Source organism: Lynx rufus, unplaced genomic scaffold (genome assembly GCF_022079265.1).
Source record: "Lynx rufus isolate CCGP_SWC_20201006 ecotype Redwood Valley unplaced genomic scaffold, mLynRuf1.p SCAF_14, whole genome shotgun sequence".
NCBI lineage: Eukaryota > Metazoa > Chordata > Mammalia > Carnivora > Felidae > Lynx > Lynx rufus.
The window spans coordinates 42,362,277-42,379,832 of record NW_025814828.1 but is presented as its reverse complement, the minus strand read 5'-3'; the positions used below and the strand labels follow the sequence as shown (position 1 = coordinate 42,379,832).

The 17,556-nt window shown below is 48.7% G+C and overlaps 1 protein-coding gene and 1 pseudogene across 1 annotated transcript; one reads left to right on the top strand and one right to left on the bottom strand.

Moving 5' to 3' along the window:
* Window positions 1-800: 800 nt before the first annotated feature.
* GATA1 (GATA binding protein 1) lies at window positions 801-7,604 on the bottom strand. The gene is made up of 6 exons (XM_047076194.1): window positions 7,483-7,604; window positions 3,613-3,849; window positions 2,728-3,105; window positions 2,480-2,625; window positions 1,785-1,910; window positions 801-1,318 (listed from the first exon to the last, which is right to left on the bottom strand). The coding sequence occupies exons 2-6, from the start codon at window positions 3,830-3,832 to the stop codon at window positions 947-949; spliced, it is 1,242 nt and encodes a 413-aa protein (XP_046932150.1). The 5' UTR covers window positions 3,833-3,849; window positions 7,483-7,604; the 3' UTR covers window positions 801-946.
* A 594-nt stretch (window positions 7,605-8,198) lies between these two features.
* Window positions 8,199-16,645, top strand: LOC124509247 (mammalian ependymin-related protein 1-like; annotated as a pseudogene).
* The last annotated feature ends 911 nt before the right edge of the window (window positions 16,646-17,556 follow it).

The following is a 17,556-nucleotide window of genomic DNA, read 5'->3' as shown; positions in this document are numbered from 1 at the left end:
TATGCTCACACACACAGAGACTTGCATAGGAATACTTACCAGCCCCACAGAGATACCCTGCCCTGTGGACCTTCATCATCACATTGTTATGCCACCACACCCCACCACACAGTCTTTGTTCAACATTCCAAAAGTGTTTATCAATCAAGTTCTCTTTTTTAAGTTTATTTATTTATTTTTGAGAGAGAGAGAGAACAAGCTTTGGAGGGGCAGAGAGAGAAGGAGAAAGAGAATCCCTCACTGTCAGCGCAGAGCCTGATTCTGCTGGAACTCACGAACTGAGATCATGACCCGAGCCAAAATCAGGAGTCAGACACTTAACTGACTGAGCCACCCAGGCGCCTCTCGATCACGTTCTATGCCCCCTACGTGTGCCATCACACTGTCTCAAAGATCACAGCGGTGCACAGTCACACCAGCACAACACCACATGTTTCTTCTACATTTGCCATCACACATGCACTTCCACATCCTCTCATGCAGTCACCTGTGCCCTGCCTCTCTCTGTCACCTGGTGTCATGCACACCATATTGCAAAGCCTCACCCCCTTGGTCACACACTGCATCTCATGCCGTGGTGTGTGACCGTCTCACAACCCAGAAGGTGTCACATAAAGTTTCCTATACACTATTTACAACTGCACATCATAATGCACCGTCATGAAGTGTCACATATGTTGCCTCAGCCTCACATGGCCATACATTGTAGCCCTACACTGTCATCAAAGACTCCCAGACAGTGCCATGCACCCTATCTATCATTGCCCTTTATTCAGTCCCACACAGACTCACATCTCCAGTTTTAGGACTCCAGTGGTTTTATTTTACAAAAGCTTTGAAGGTCCAGGCTGGGGGATGTCTTGGGGCCCAGAGGGTTGGGTTGTACAGACTGCTGGCTACATAGGAGAGGGACACCACCTCTGCCCCAAGCCCATGATCTGTGTCCTCATGAGCTGAGTGGGGCCACCACAGTGGTGGTGGTGGTAGGAGGGACAGGGCCTGTGGGGAAGGAGCCTGTGGGCGAACCCAGCAGTGGTCCCGGGAAAGGCATGAGGTGGCTGACAGGCCCTGACAGCACCATGGGGCCCAGGCCCTGGTAGAGATGGGCAGTACTGGGTGGGCCCAGTGTCAAGCCTGAGGCCACCTCCCCACAATTCCCACTACCGCTGCCCCCAGCCACCACCATGAAGCCACCAGCTGGTCCTTCAGCTGCTCCAGTACCTCCCAGACTTGACCCTCGTTTCTTTTTCCCTTTTCCAGATGCCTTGCGGTTTCGAGTCTGAATACCATCCTTCCGCATGGTCAGTGGTCGGTTCACCTGCCAAAAGGGAGGCCATGGATGTTTCCCAACTCCACATCTTTGCCTCTGTGTCTTGACAAGGGAGGCCATCTCTACCGCACTTCTTTAAGGATAGAGAATTGGTTCAAGGACTAGGGAAGCATGACCCTGGTGTGGTGCAGGTATTGTCCTAAGAAACCCCAAGGTTGTGAAGCCCTGGGCTTGGGAAAGCCTCTGGGGTTGATGGAGCTACAAGGCAGGGGAGTGGCAGCTGATGGCTGGGGAGGAGGAAGAGGGAGATAGAGGAGGGACAGGAGGGAGTGGAAGGGAGTGAGGAGATGAAGAAATGGAGCAGGGAGGGATGAGGACCAAGGAGGAGGGGAATAGAGAAGGAAGGAGGGGGGAGAAAAGAAAAGAGAGAAGGTTATGAGGGGAAGCAAAGGTGGGGGCAGAACAGGAGCAGGGAGGAGGGAGGCTCTGAGGGGCAGGGCAGGGCAGGGCGAACCTGGTGTAGCTTGTAGTAGAGGCCGCAAGCATTGCACACAGGGTCCCCACTGGCATTTCTTCGCCACAGTGTTGTGGTGGTTGTCTGGCAGTTGGTGCACTGGGTACCTGCCCGTTTGCTGACAATCTGGGGGAGAGAGAATATGAGGATCAACCCACTGCGGGGTGGAGGACCCAAGAGGTAAGGGTCAGGTTGAAGGCCGGGCTTCCTGTGCAGGGCGAGAACAGATGTATTTGCAGGGTGATGACTGTGGGTTCTGAATGGGGCAAGAGCGGGGCCTCCCGACCAGAATAGGGGATTTTGGTATTGGGGGTGAGACTCCATCAGTGATGGCCAACTTTGGCCATACATTGGAATCACTCGGGGAGTTGAAAACCTGATGCCCAGGCAGCACCCCTGACCAATGAAATAGATACGTCTAGGGGAGTGCCCAGGCCCCTGTGGTTCAGAGCATCCTAAGGTGATTCCAGTGTGAAGCCAAGGACGAAAACACTGCCGTGCAGGGAGAGGAGAGGGTTCCTGCTTGTAGCCTATGAAGGTAGGTTGAGGATAGGCATTCCTATGCAAAGCTTGGTTCCTGTATGGATGGGGAAGGGATGGGGGCTATGGATTCTCATAGAGCATGAGGACAGGGATCCCTGCACAGGGTGAGAACAACAGTTCCTAGGTGGAGGCAGACAGGCCTGGGGTCTTACCAGGCGCTTCTTGGGCCGGATGAGGGGCCTGTTCTGTCCATTCATCTTGTGATAGAGGCCACAGGCATTGCATAGGTAGTGGCCCGTCCTGTCCCGCCGCCACAGTGGAGTGGCTGTTGCTCCGCAGTTCACACACTCCCTGGCCTCTGATGGGGTGAACAAAGGGGATGGGGGATCCCAGGCTCAGCCCAACTTTGCTTTGCATGCCACCCTACCTCATCCTCCCTCTCCCTTTTTGGAGATCTCACCACAGGGGGGCAAGGGCAGCGTTCCGCGAAGCTTGGGAGAGGAATAGGCCGCTGGATTGAGGGGGCTCCCGGTGGGAGAGAAGAAGGTACTGGAAAAGTCAGGACCCCCATAGGCACTGCTGGGGACAGGGATTGATGAAGGCAGTGCAGGCCCCAGCGTCAAGAGGTCTGGACTTAGCCGCTCTGTCTTTAAGGTCTCCAAGAAGCTGCTGCCACCTTTGCCTTCTGGGTCTTCTGTGGCCTGGGGAGGGGAGTCCTCGCGGGTGGGGCACACAGTTGAGGCAGGGTAGAGCCCAGTCTTGCCATAGGTCCAGCCAGCATATGGTGAGCCGCCTGGGATCCCCTCCATACAGTTGAGCAGTGGGTACACCTGAAAGACTGTCGTGGAGGGTGGGTATGGGAAGGAAGGAGGGATCAGTCTGAAGCCATCCTGCTGTCAGGATGCAGTGGTGCCCAAGAACCCCAACATAGTGGCCAAGTTTCCAATCTTCCCACAGGCAACCAGAACAGCTGCTGGCCATTGGGTAACTCCTGGGTCCTGAGCCCCCCTGGTCACTTTGACAGCTGCAGTAGCCTCCACCTATTTCCAAATGGGCTTTGAGGGTGACTGTTGGGATTTGGAGCCCCGGGGATCACTTGACAACTAGGGCTACCACAGCCTGCTTCTAGCATTGCTTTCCAACATGGCTACCCCAAGACAGGAGATGGGGAGCATTGGCATTCCCTGGCCTGGACCTAGCTGGGGAAAGTGGTTAGCTCATCCATGTGAAGGTTTCCAGCTATTTTCAAGATGACCTCCTAGTGGGATTCTGCCCCAGCTAAGGGTCACCATGGCAGCCCAGACAGCATGGAGCCAGTGCTAAGACAGCCACCCAAAGGAGTTACCTGGGGAGTGCCGGTAGGCCTCAGCATCCCTGTAGTAGGCCAGTGCTGCAGCCGCAGGGGTGGCGGTGCTGGGGGCAGTGGAGGAGGCCGCTGCATCCAAGCCCTCAGGCCCAGAGGGGAAGAAGACCCCCGACTCTGGTGGCGAGGATACCAAGGCAGGGTCCACAAATTGGGGCAGGGACTCGGAGGTCCCCAGGGCCCCTAGGCCAGGGAACTCCATGGGGCCTCGGGTTTGTCCTGTGAGAACAGGAGGGGCTCTTCAGACTGCAAAATTCTCCCTCCCTTCCCACTCCTCCTTACCTCCTTTCTCCCCTTCCTGTTCGATTCCCTCAATCTTCATAGCCCTCCTGTCTTCCTCCCTGGCCCACATCTGTCTCCGTCCTTCCCTCCATCATCTCCTCCTTCCTTCTTCCCCTCTGTCTTCCCTCCTTCCTCTTCCCTTTCTTCTCTCTCCTTCGTCCCATCTCTTCTTTTCCCTTTTCCCACAATTTCCCTTCTTTCTCCTCTCCTCTTCCCCCTCTTCCTTCTTTTCCCACTCCTGCCTCCCCCTCCTCTCCCTTCCCCTCACCCCCTCTCCCTGGTCCCACTTCTCTTCTCTACTTCTGTCTCTTCCCCCTCCTCCTCTCCTTCCTCCTTCCTCAGCCCCCACCTCCTCCTCTTCCCCTTTCTACCTCTCCACCCCTCCTTATTTTCTCTTTCCCTCCTGCCTCTCTCCTTCCTCCTCTCTCTTTTCCTCCTTTTCCTTCATCCTTCTTCTCTTCCTCTCTGTTCCTCTCTTTCTCCTTGCCTCATTTTCTCCCCTCCTACTCCTCTTTCCCCCCTGCCGCCATCCTCTCTGTCTCCTTCCCCTCTAGAAGAGTCTGGGTGGGGTGGACTGGGGTGCAGAACCAGAGTCCCTTGAACAGCTTGTCACCCCTAGGACCTTGGGGTTCACCCTTCTGTGCTCCCCAACTTCATCCCTATCTGTTGCATCTTCTGACTTTCTCAGAAACCCATGGTTTCCGGCTTGACTCCTCCCTCCCTAACCTCCGTTGGGTCTGCAGACAGAGGGCCCCCTCAGTTCCTCCCTGCCATGGGGGGGTCAGTACCCCCCACTGCTTATCTCTGCCATCCCCGCCCAACTTTTGAAATCACCCCAAGGCCACTGGCTTCCTCTGAGGAGGGGGACAGGTGGGAGGTGTTCCCCCTACTCGTACCCTATGCCCTGGGGAGGTCTGCCATAGTTCTGCTTTCGGGTTCTTTCAGTCCCCACCAGCCCCAGTGCTCAGTTTCCCCATCTGCCAGATAGGAGGTGGTGACAGGGGCCCAGCTAAGACCTGTGAGATGGCGGCTTGGTCTCTGTCCTTCCCTGTGTGCATATCTATGTCCCTGTGTCTCTTTCCTGGTGATGCTCTCTCTTGTCCAGCCTGGCCCTCTAGATTTCTCTCCCATCTTTCTATGCTACCATGATGTATCTTGCCGTCTCTCTTTCTGTGCTTTTGTAAACATATGATGTTTTCCTTCCCTCTCTCTCTATTTCCATGTCTCTGTTTCTGGTTGCCTCTCTCCATCTTTATCTCTGTGTCTTTTATCTTCTTCTGTTTCTCTTTTCCTTCCCTCTCTAGTCAGTCTCTGAATGTCTCTGCTTCTCTCCCACTCTGTCTCTTTCTGCTTGTCTCCTTCCTCTTTCCCTTTCTTGATCTCACTCTTGCTTTCACTCTCTCAGCCCTCTGGCCTTATTTCCACGTCTGTCTTACTAGTCCCACATCTTTGCCCATACCCCACTCCACACAGCCCAGGTGAGGAGCCAGAAAACCTACCCCTGCCCCTGACTTGCCCCCATGGTTCTGAAAGCCTCAGTTTCCCTGTCCTTGGGGTGGAATGACGGAGATAGAGTAGAAGGCCATCTTCAGACACCCAGCCTATGTAACCTGCTGTGTGAACATGCTAAAGGTTGGGCTCAGCAGTGGGGGTTGTGCTGGCAAATAGATTAGCCTGTAGTTCTGTCTACCACTAACTAGGCGCCAGGATCCCCGCTGACTGTGCCTGAAGAAGGTATCTTGCCTCTTCTTCTCAGTTGCCATCTCTTTCCTCTCTGACTCTCTGTGGTTCTTTCTGTCTGTGAGTATCTTTCCTTCTCCGTTCCTGTCTTGCTCTTTTTCTTCCCCTGGGTCTCCTTTGTTTTCCTTCCATCTCTGTCTCTTCCTTTGAGTATCTCTTTCTCTGTTTCTCCTTTCTTTTTCTTCATGTCTGTCTCTTGCTCTTTTTCTTTGTCTCTTTTTCTCCCCATGTCTCTCTCTTTCTCCCTTCCTTCTCTGTCTACCTGTCTCTTGCTCTTTTCATCTCTGTCACCACTGTTCCTTTATCCCCCCTCATCCTCACCTCACCCCCCAGCCCTATGACCTCCTCCCAGCCCCACTGTGCCACATCACTGCACCTAGCACCTTGGCGGGTCCAGGGCTGCCCACCCCTCCTGTGGCAGGGGCCCAGCCCGCCCTCCCCCCCCCCCCCCCAGTTATCACTCTCCGGACAGAGATAAAGTTTATCTCGAGGCTGGGGGATATGAAAGCTCCTTATCAGCTGCCCCACTAGAGTAAGTGCTGCCCCAACGGGCAGCAGGCAGCAGGCTGGCACCCTCACCTCTCCCTTGGCCCAGCCCCTCACCCCAGGTAACATCCCTATCCGAGCCCTCAAAGGAGGGTCTCTTGGGACTGAAGGGAACAGAGATGGGGTCTGGGGGCAGATGAGTCTTGGGAGGCTTTCCGGTAGAATTTGAGAGTCAGATAGGGGGTTGAGTCAGGGAGAGGTTGGGAGTATAGCTATAGAGTTTGGGGAAAGCAGATATAGGGTTTGAGGAGGAGAGACAAATTGGAAATGTCACATTGTGGGATCAGAAATTGGTTAGAAAAGCAGAGACAAGATTGGGAATCTGAGGTGAAGCTTGAGAGTCAGATAAAGTTGAGAAGTTAGGATGTAGTTTGGGGGTCAAAGATGGATTCTGAGGGTCATGGACAAGTTTGGGAATTCTGTGGGTTTCGCTGGAGCAGAGATGGAGTTTAGTGGTCAGAGATGGGCTTGGACAGGCAGAATATGTCTGATAGAGATGGGTTATGGAAGCAGAGGAGGAGTTTAAGAACCAGGATGGAATTGTAGTGAAGAAACATTTGGGGCCAGAGGAGATCTGGGAGGGCCAGAGACATATTTTGGGGTTGGGATTGGAGTTTAGGGAAGCTAGGCATGAGGATTCATCTGGCAGAAAAGACTTAGGGGAGTAGACTTGGTGTTTGGAGTGACAGACATTTTGGTGTGCAGGCCAGGGGTTGGCGGAGAGTAGTGGTTTGGGGGAATCAGAGAAGTCACACAGAACAAATACGGGGTTTGAGAGGCACAGATGGGGATAAGAGGATGGAGTTAGGGTTCAGGGGACTGGAGAATTTGGAGCAGAAAACAGGATGGGGAGCGGACAAGGGCATGGGGAGCAGAGACAGACATGGGGGAGCACAAGTGAGCTTTGGGGGAGAACTCAGAGATAGAAACAACTCCAGATGAGTGAAAAGCAGATTCAGGGCAGAGATAGGATTTGGGGGATAAGAGATGGGGTATGGGGAGCAGAATTAAGGCATCAGGGGAACAGATATCTTGGAAGGAGAGGATGGGAGTCAGGGCAGAAGGAGGTGGGTGTTGGGGAGTGGGTTCAGGGTAGAGATGGGGGGTTGGAAAGACAGAGGTGGTTTTAAGGAGCTGTGAAGGGTTTCAGGGGTGGTAGACACTTTGGGGACCAGCGGTAGATTGGGGAGCCTAGAGTAGGCTGGAGGAATAGCCTTGAGGTGAGGGATAGCAGGCCTGGGGTTTGCCTTGCTGGGGGCTCTTGGGGGGGGTGCTGAGACTGACCTGGGCTGGTTGGTGCGGAGGGTTCAGCCGCTTTGGGGATGTGGCGAGTTCAGTGTGATCCCGGGGGGTGTCCTGGCTAGCCTTGGCCTTTGAGGCTCCCTTCCTCCTTCCCTCCCTCCCTCCCTCCCTCCCTCCCTCCCCTCTCCCTCCTCCCTCCTCCCCAGGGAGTGGCTGGTGCCCCAGTGGGTGGAGCGGACGAGGGGAGGGGGCGGGTTCCTTGCTGGTGGGGCACCTCTTGGGCAGTGGGGCCTTCTTGTGCCCCATCTGCCCACCCTGTGGATTCTTGGACCCTGTTCAACTTGGGCTCCCATGGACTACAGTGTCCAGCCAAACAAAGGCGGGCTGAAGCCAAGATAAAGTGACAATAGCAGATACAGTTTTATGACTGTACTAAGCCTATGACTGTACAGTTTTATGACTGTACAAAGTTCCTACTGTGTGCTAGGTCAGGTTCAGGTTTGGCCCTTATGTATGTGAATCTTCCTGGCCACAGGGAGAGGAGGGATGTGATTGTACCCATTTTGCAGGCAAGAAGAATGAGGCTCAGAGATGTTCGGTGGGGTTTGAACCAGAGGCCATGGGACATCTTGACAACCCAGGCTCAGCCTGGGGGCCAGCCCAGGCCAGGACTGGCAGGAGGCAGGGGCACACTCAGTGCCCCACTGGGGCTTACGCCAGCTCCGGCCTGCCCTGGGGCAGCAGATAAGTCTTATCAGATGGAGGAGACTGTGGCTGTTGGCTCCGCGGTAACAGGCTGTCTTGGGATGGGGGGTGGGGCTCAGGGGGCCACCCAGGGACAGTGGCCTCAACTTATTGCCCGCCATGCTGCTTTGGAGGCGGGAAACAAGTGGGACCCAGGGTTGGTTTCTCTGCAGGTTCTTGAGGAGTGGGATAGGGTGGGGGAAGGGAAGAACTGAAGGGATAGAGAAGGGAGAGGGGCAGAGAGCAAGAGACAGAGACAGAAAGAGATGGAAATGGGAAGACACAGAAAAAGTGACAGAGCTGGAAGGAGGCAGAGAGGGGCACAGAAAGAAAGGCAAGACAGAGAGGAGAGAGAGAGACACCAAGAGAGCCAAAACAGTGAGGGAGACGCAAAGAGAAGGAGACATAGAGAAGGACAGAAGGCAAAAGATATGGCCTGAAAGCAACAGAGGCCAAGGACACAGGTGGAGAAACTGAGAAGGGAGACAAAGATGATATTGTAGAGAGGGAGACAGAGACAGAGAGGTATGCACAGAGTCTGAGAGGAAGTCCATGAGACCAGGTGTCAGGCTGGGGTATGCCCTGGGCAGGTGGTGCTGGTGTGGGTGGGACAGGGTTGACGTGATCCCTGTGATCTGTGGCTCTACCCTCAACTTGCTGAGAGGGACCTCCGGAACTTCCGCACCTCAGTCCCTACCTTTCTGCCCTTCCTCCCTCCCCCAAATAGTAACAACAGTGACAACAACCAGTGTCTCATGCTGACATAGACCCCAGGCCAGTCCTGTTCTGAGCACTTTCTCCATGTAAAATCAATGGATGCACGTGCACACAGTAGGTGTCCAACTTGGGACCCACAGCTTGGGTAAGTTGTGTCCAACTTACCCCATAGAGCAGGGGTGAGACTACCCAGTTGTGGCCCCAGGACTCCACAGGACAGAGCACTCTCCTGACCATCCATTCTACAGATGGGGAGACTGAGACCTGCCAAAGGCACAGGGCAGTGATGCATCCCTGGGCCCGTGGGGCCTGCTCACCCGCTGGCTACCCCACAAGGAGCTTGCCATCCCCATCCTGCCTCCACGGGCTTCATTGTCCTTATAAGCAAAATTGGAGGTTAGAGGAGGAAAGAGAGCAGGGCTATGACTTTGCATTTATTGAGCTCCCACTGTGTGCCACGTCCTGTGCTGAGCCTTCATGAGTAAGAAGGGGTATGAAGACCCCTGGGACTTAAGTGGCAATGCTTTCAGGACTTCCACTCTGGAGCCAACTTGCCCTCATTTATAGACTGCCCTAACCACCGACTGGCCATGTGGCCTTGGACGAGTTACTGGCCCCTCTGGACCTCAGTTCCTCATCTGTAGAGATGGGGTAATAATAGTGGCTACTCCATATGGTGATTGGGACAGCTACATGAGATTTAATCCGTTAAGTGATTTTAACTCACTTGAATCTGAAATCTCAATAAATGTTAGGTATTCTTATTTACTGAGTGCCTACTGTATACAAGGGATAGTACTTGAACCTTTTTTACTAGCACTACTAATTCTAGTAATAATGCTGATAATATGCAACACCAATATCAATTTTAATTGATTGATATTTAATCCTAATTCTGATATTGATGTTAGCACTAATGCTAATCTTAATAGTGGTAGTAATACTAATTTTAAATCTAATAATTATTATTCCGATTCTAGCCACAGCCATACAAATACTAATTCTGATACAAATACTTCTCTTAGCACTAATACAGTAATAACAACAGCAGTATTGTTGGCTGAGCCTCCCCAGGCACTGTGCGAAATGCTCTCCATGCCTAATTTTATCCCATTCTCACCAGGTCCTGGTGGTATAAGTGCATATAATTGCCTGCATCTTCCAGATTAGGAGTAGGCTCAGAGAATGAAGATGTTTGTCCGAGGCCCTGTGTTCTTGTCTCAACTCTGACACTGATTTGCTGTGTGATTCCTGGGCTGGCCACCCTCTGAGCCTCAGTTTCTTTGCCTGGATAATGGGTACAATCATAGAACCCACAGCGAATGTTGTCGAGGGGCCACTCAACACAGGTCCTGCCTGGCACACCATAAGTGACAAACTCTGTAATGGTAATTCTTCTCATTGTTATTTTCATTAGAAACAGCAGTTGCAGTATTGGGAGCAAGGTAGGGAAATCTGTCCTCCTCAGGAAGGACAGGCTGGAGGCACATCTCAGACAAGAGTTTGGCCACTGGACGCAGCCTATTTCTTCATAACTGGAGCAGAGAAAGGGCTTAGGAAGGGAAGTAAAGGGTGGGGAGTGGGGGCCTCAGAGCCCTGCCTCCATCAAGAGCCAGAAACCCTGAGGCTCTGAGGCCAACCTTCACCCCATTCCCTCCCCCATCCCCGTGGAGGGGGCACAGGCCCAGAAGTCTGTGGGCGACAGTTCAGCCAGCAGGGAGGCAGCTGGGAGTGGGCAGATAAGGGAATCGGCAGGGCCAGGCCAGGCTTTGGGAGAGACCCACAAGGGTGGGGGTGGGGGTGGGGTGTCCAGGCCAAGCGTCCTCTCTGTCAGGCCTCCATTTAAGACTCAGCTCCAACATCCTCTCTTCCTAAAAGGCTTCCTTGACTGATTCCCTTCTTCCTGGCATCTTCTAGAGCTTTCTCTGTGCCCATAGCATGTGGACTATTTGTGCCTCTTCCAGACTGGAATCCACCAAGGCAGGGGCAGAACCTAAGTCTCCTTGGTGTCAGTAGTGCAGAGAGGAAACATCAAAGCCTGGCTGAGGAGTCAAATGTTTGTCTCAGAACCGAACTGTTGGTTTTTCTTTTTCATTTTTCAAAAATGTTTGTTTTTTGAGAGAGCACGTGCAAGCTGGGGAGAGACAGAGAGAGAGACAAAAGGTCTGAAGCGGGCTCTGCGCTGATAGTAGAGAGCCTAACGTGGGGCTCAAACTTATGAACATGCGAGATCATGACCTGAGCCAAAGTCAGGCACTCAACCAACTAAGCAACCCAGATGCCCGTTTCATTTTTTTAAGAGAAAAGTATAAAGGATACTTTAACAACCATTCACCCTTGTCAGACATTAGTATTCTGCTTCATTTGTTTCAGATACTTTTAAGAGAAATATGTTATTACAGATACAGTTAAAGTTCTTACACAAATTCTATTTTCCTTTCTCCTTCCACTACCTTGAGTTTGGTGTTTATCTTCCTCATGTATATTTTTATTCTATTACTCCATACGTATGTATCCATAAACAGCATACAATAGTGGGGTTTTCGGCTTGCTTTTGAACTTCATATAAATGGAACCATATAGTTATGTTTCTTTTGTTCTACTTAATGTTTGTGACATTCATCCACATTGTTGTATGTATTAATAGTTAATTCTTTTTTATTGAGATGTAATTCACATACCACAAAATTCACCCTTTTACTTATTTATGTACTTATTTTTAAGTATTTATTTTGAGAGAGAGAGTGCATGTGCACGTGTGAGCAGGGGAGGGGCAGAGAGAAGGAGAGAGAGAAATCTCAAGCAGACTCTGTGCTGTCAGCATGGAGCCTGACGTGGGGCTTGATGCCATGAACCATGAGATCATGACCTGAGCTGAAATCAAGAGTTGGACGCTCAACCAACTGAGCCACCCAGGTACCCCAAAAGTCACCCTTTTAAAGGGTGCATTTCAGTGGTTAGTACAGTCACAAGGTTATACAACTACTACCACTGTCTAATTCCAGAACATTTTCATCATCCCAAAAAGAATCCTGTACCTATCAGCAGGCATTCCTCATAATATTTTCTGTCTCCCCTCAATCCCTGGAAACTGCTAATCTACTTTCTGTCTCATAGATTTGCCTGTAATGGACTTTTCATATGAATGGAATCATATAATATGTGGCTTTTTGTGACTGACTTCTTTCACTTTGCATAAAGTGTCCAAGGTTCATTCATGTTGTAGCATAGATCAAAACTTCATTCATTTTTATGGCTGAATAATATTTCATTGTATGAACATTCTACATTTTGCTTGTCCATTCGTCTAATAAGTTGACAATTTTGGGGATCGTGAATAATGCTGCTATAAACATTCATGTTAAAGTTTTTACGTGGGCGTATATTTTCAGTTCTCTTGGGTATATATCTAGGAATGGAGTTGTGGGGCCATACGGCAGTTCTGCGTTTAACTTTTTGAGAAATTGCAGAAGGATTCTCCACAGCAGTTGTATGAGGATTCTAATTTATCGACATCTTCTCCAACACTTGGTATTGTTTCTCTTTTTTTACATTTTTAATTTTTTTTTGGAGAGAGGGTGCAAATGATCGAGGAGCAGAGAGAGAGAGAGAGAAAATCCCACGAGGGGCAGAGAGTGGGAAAGAGAGAGAAGTGAGGCTCACCTGAAGTGGGGCTCAAGCTCACCCAAAGCAGGGCTCATTCTCACCCAAATCAGGGCATGAGCTCACCTGAAGCAGAGAACAAGCTCACCCAAAGGGGGGCTCAAGCTCCCCTGATGCAGGACTTGAACTCACGAACCATGAGATCATGACCTGAGCCAAAGCCAGATGCTTATCTGACCAGGTGCCCCCTCTTTTTTTTTTTTAAGTTTATTTATCTTGAGAGAAAGAGAAAGAGAGAGCAGGGGGAGGAACAGAGAGAGAGGGAGAGAGAATTCCAAGTGGGCTCTGCGCTATGGGGCTCAAACTTACCAACTGCAAGATCATGACTTGAGCCCAAATCAAGAGTTTGACACTTAACCAACTGAGCCACCCAAGCACCCCACATATTGTTTCTCTTTTTGATTCTGGTCATCCCAGTTGGTGTGATGTGACATCTCATTGTGTTTTTGGTTTGATGTCCCTAATGACTAATGATGTTGAGCATCTTCTCATGTACTTGTTGGACATCTGTAGGTCTTCCATAGAGAAATATCTATTTAGATCCTTTGCCCATTTTTAATTGGGTTATCTTTTTGTCGAGTAGTATGAGTTCTTTATATATTCTAGATGCTAGTCCCTTATCAGATATGTGATTTGAAAATATTTTCTCCAATTGTTGGGTTGCTCTTTTACTTTCTTTTGCCCCTTGAAGTGCAAAAGCTTTTAGTTTTTATGAAGTCCAATTTATCTAGTTTTTCTTTGGTTGCTTATGTGTTAGGTGTCATATCTAAGAAACCATTGCCTAGTCCAAGGTCACAAAGATTTATGCATGTTTTCTTCTAAAAGTTTTATAGTTTTAGCTCTTACATTCATGTCTTCTCTTTATTTTGGTTAATTTTTATATATGGTGTGAAATAGAGGTCCAGTTTCATTCTTTTGCATGTGGATATCCAGTTGTCCCAACACCATTTGTGGAAAAGATTGTTCTTTCCCCATTGAATTGTCTAGGCACGCTTGTCAGAAATCAGTTGCCCATAATGTATGAGTTTATTTCTGGACTCTCAATTCTATTCCATTGACTTATATATCTTTTTTTTTAAGATTATTTATTTTGAGAGAGACTGAGACAGCATGAGTAGGGGAGGGACAGAGAGAGAAGGAGAGAGAGAATCCCAAGCAGACTCCACGCTGCCAGCACAGAGCCTGACACGGGGCTGAAGCCCATGAAACCATGAGATCATGACCTGAGCCAAAACCAAGAGTTGGATGCTCAACCAACTGAGCAACCCAGGTGCCCCATTTATTTATCTGTTTTTATGCCAGTACCACATCACTTTGATCACTACAGCCGTGTAGTACATTTTTAAATCGGAAAGTGTGAGTCCTCCAAATGTGTTTTTCTTTTACGAGATTGTTGTAGCCATTCTCGGTCCATGCCATTTTCATATGAATTTTAGGATCAGTTTGTCACAAGCTTGGATTCTGATATGAATGGCACTAAACCTGTAGATCAGTTTGGTGAGTATCGCCATATTAATGCTATAAAGTCTCCAATCCATGAATTTATGATATCTTTTCATTTATTTAAGTCTTATTTAATTTTTTAATGTTTATTTGTTTTTGAGAGAGAGAGAGAGCAAGCAGGGGAGGGGCAGAGAGAGAGGATCTGAAGCAGGCTCCGCACTGACAGCAGAGAGTCCAATGTAGGGCTCGAATCCACAAACTGTGAGATCATGACCTTAGCCAAAGCTGGTCACTTAACTGATTGAACCACCCAGGCACCTCAGTGTTATTTAATTTCTTTCAACAGTGTTTTATGGTTTTTAAGTATACAAGTCTTACCCATCTTTTGTTAAATTTATTACTAAGTAGTTTATTCTTTTTTATGCTATTGTAAATAGAATTGTTTTCTTCATTTTTGGATTGTTCGTTGCAAGTATATAGAAATATGATTAAATCTTGTATGATCTAGTATCCTGCAACCTTGCTGGGCTCATATATACATAAAACGTGGTCTCACATATATATGTAATGGTTTTGTTGTGGGTTCCTTAAGATTTTCTCTGTATAAGATCATGTCACCTGCAAATACTGATAGTTTTACTTCTTTTTTTCCCCCAATCTGGATGCTTTTTATTTCTTTTTCTTGCCTAATTGCCCTGACTAGGACCTCCAGTATGTTGTTGAATAGAAGTGGTGAGAAGGGACATCTTTGTCTTGTTCCTGATCTCTAAGAGAAAGTTTTTAGTCTTTCATCATGAAGTATGATATTAGCTATAGGTTTTTTGTAGATGCACTTTTTAAAAATTTCAGTGTAGTTTGTTTTTTTTTAAGTAATCTCTATATCCAACATGGGGCTTGAACTCACAACCCTGAGATCAAGAGTTGCATGCTCTACTGAGCCAGCCAGGCACCCCATTTTGTATATTCACTTTATCAGGTTGAGGAAGTTCTCATTTGTTCCTAGTTTGTTGAGTACTTTTATAAATGAAACAGTATTGAATTTTGTCAGATGCTTTTTCTGTATCTGTTGAGAAGATCATGTGGTTTTTGTCCTTTATTAATATGGTATGTTACATTGGTTTTCTTATGTTGAGCAAATCTTGCATTTCTTGGATCAATCCCACTTGGTTATGGTGTATAATCCTTCTTATATATTGCTGAATTCTATTTACTAGTATTTTGTTGAAGATTTTTGCATCTATATTCATAAGAGATACAGGTCTATAGTCTTCTTGTTGTGTTTGTGTCTGGTTTTGGTATTAGGTTAGTGCTGACCTCATAAGTTTATTCCCTTTTATGGCTGAGTAGTATTCCATGGAATGGATGTATCATGGTTTGTTTAACCATTCATCTGTTGATGGACATTTGGGTTGTTTCCAGACTTTTCTATGTTACAGCACACCTGCAATTTACAAACTCATACTTCTCTGTCTGTGCACACACATGTGAAAGAGTTTCTCTGGGGGCAGAGGATATTAGTCCATCTTTCCATTCATTCACCCACCCACCCATCTATCCATCCATTCATCTATGTACATATTCATTCATTTACCCACCTGCTGCCCACTCTCCCTCCCTTCCTCCCTCCTTTTCTCCTTCTTTCCCTCATTTCTATTTCCTTTCTTCCTTTCATAAATCATCTATCTCCAGGCATATGACATCTGGGTCCAAGGCAAGCTGTCTTTTTTTTTTTAAGTTTATTTATTTATTTTAAGAGAGAGAGCAAGAGAGCACGCAAGTGAGAGCAGGGGAGGGAGAGAGAGAGAATCCCAAGCAGACTCCTCTCTGTCAGTGCGGAGCCTTATGTGGGGCTCAAAACCACAAAATGAGATCATGACCTGAGCCAAAACCAAGAGCTGGACGCTTAACCAACTGAGCCACCCAGGCACCCCTCCCCCCGCTTTTAAGTTTATTTATGCAAGCTGTCTTTTAAAAATAGGAAGCGTGGCCCAGGTGGCCCTGGGTGCCTAGCTGCTGGGTAGCCTCTGGGTCTGGGTGGCCTCTGTAGCCTGGGGGTGGTAGTGCTGGAGGTGGCAACCAGCAGTGCCCCAGGGACCCTGTACCCTTGCCAGGCACCACAGCAGTAGGAGGGCCACTAGTTTCTGTACTACAAAGCAGCAGGTACAGTAGCCATGCCCTGCTCTCCTATGATGGGATCAACCATTAGAAGGTGCTAATCCCCTGCAAGAGATTATTTGAAAAATTTTGTTCTATAAGGACGGAGTGATGTTTCAGATTGAATAAGCCACCAAGCAGTGCGCCAGGATCACCCTGATGGACCCCTGGGACCCTCTAGACATTCCTCAGAATGCCACCTTTGAGGACTAGTTGATGACTAGTTCTCCATAGGGGGCCCCAGGAGCAGATCAAGGTCCAGAAGTGGTCTGACAAAAAGTCAGCTAGATCATATGAAATCTGGGTTGGCATTTATACAGTTAAAAATGGTTATCCTGTCCAGAAAGCCTTCACCAAAACTGTGACACTGTGCATGCAGTTTTTCAACATGCAGCTGGGCATTAAAGACCCCTGGGTGTTTACCCCGCTAAGCACCTGCCAGGTGGCCCAGCCAGAGAGGATGAGTGTGAACTGCACCTGGTAAGCCCATGAATGCAGAAGTGGCAGCATTGGGCATCATCCCCAGCTCAAGAGGGATTTGAGACTTGAGAAATGAGAAACGTCATTGGCGATAAATATCATAATTGAAGGAAGATAAACATTGATGTGGGGTGTTTTTTTTGTATGTATGATTTTGACTACTCAAGCTACGTATACAGAATGGGGTGGAATGGAGAATGTGTAGTAATATGAACAGAAGAGATAGCTAAGATGGAGATTGCAGACGTTTGTATAGTTTGTGTGGGTGCTGTGCTTTCTGCATATGCAGGTGTATCTAAGTGTGGTGGCACACGTGGGGTGAGCATCAGCACAAGCAGTTTGCCTTGGCAGGGAGGAGGGTCTCATTACTGACATTGCTGAGAATTGCTGAATTGCTGCCCTGTGGTGATGATAAAATGCAGAATGATTTTAATCAGTTTTATTATTAATTTTTGAGTTCTCTGCAGATAATGGCCCCTTTATTGCCTGTGCCAGGGTGGTGACTGTTTCCCCTGCCCTGTCTCCTGCTCCCTTGGCCACCGACAAAGTGATTCCTCAAAAATCTCTTCCAGACTTAAGAGCTTTGTGACATGATCTGATTGATGTAAGTTTGGGGACGAAATGAAAGGCTATAATACAGAGTAATTATTCCTCAAATAGAAACTTAAAAGTGTTTATTTATTTTGAGAGTGAGAGAGTGCATGTGGGAGGGACAGAGAGAGGGAGAGAGAGAATCCCAAGCAGGCTCTGTCTGTGCTGTCAGTAGAGAACTCCATGCAGGGCTCCATCCCATGAACTGTGACATCATGACCTGAGCCGAAATCAAGAGTCAGATGCTTAATCAACAGAGCCACCCAGGTGCCCCTCAAAGAGACATTTTATTTTATTAAATTTTTTAATGTTTATTTATTTAAA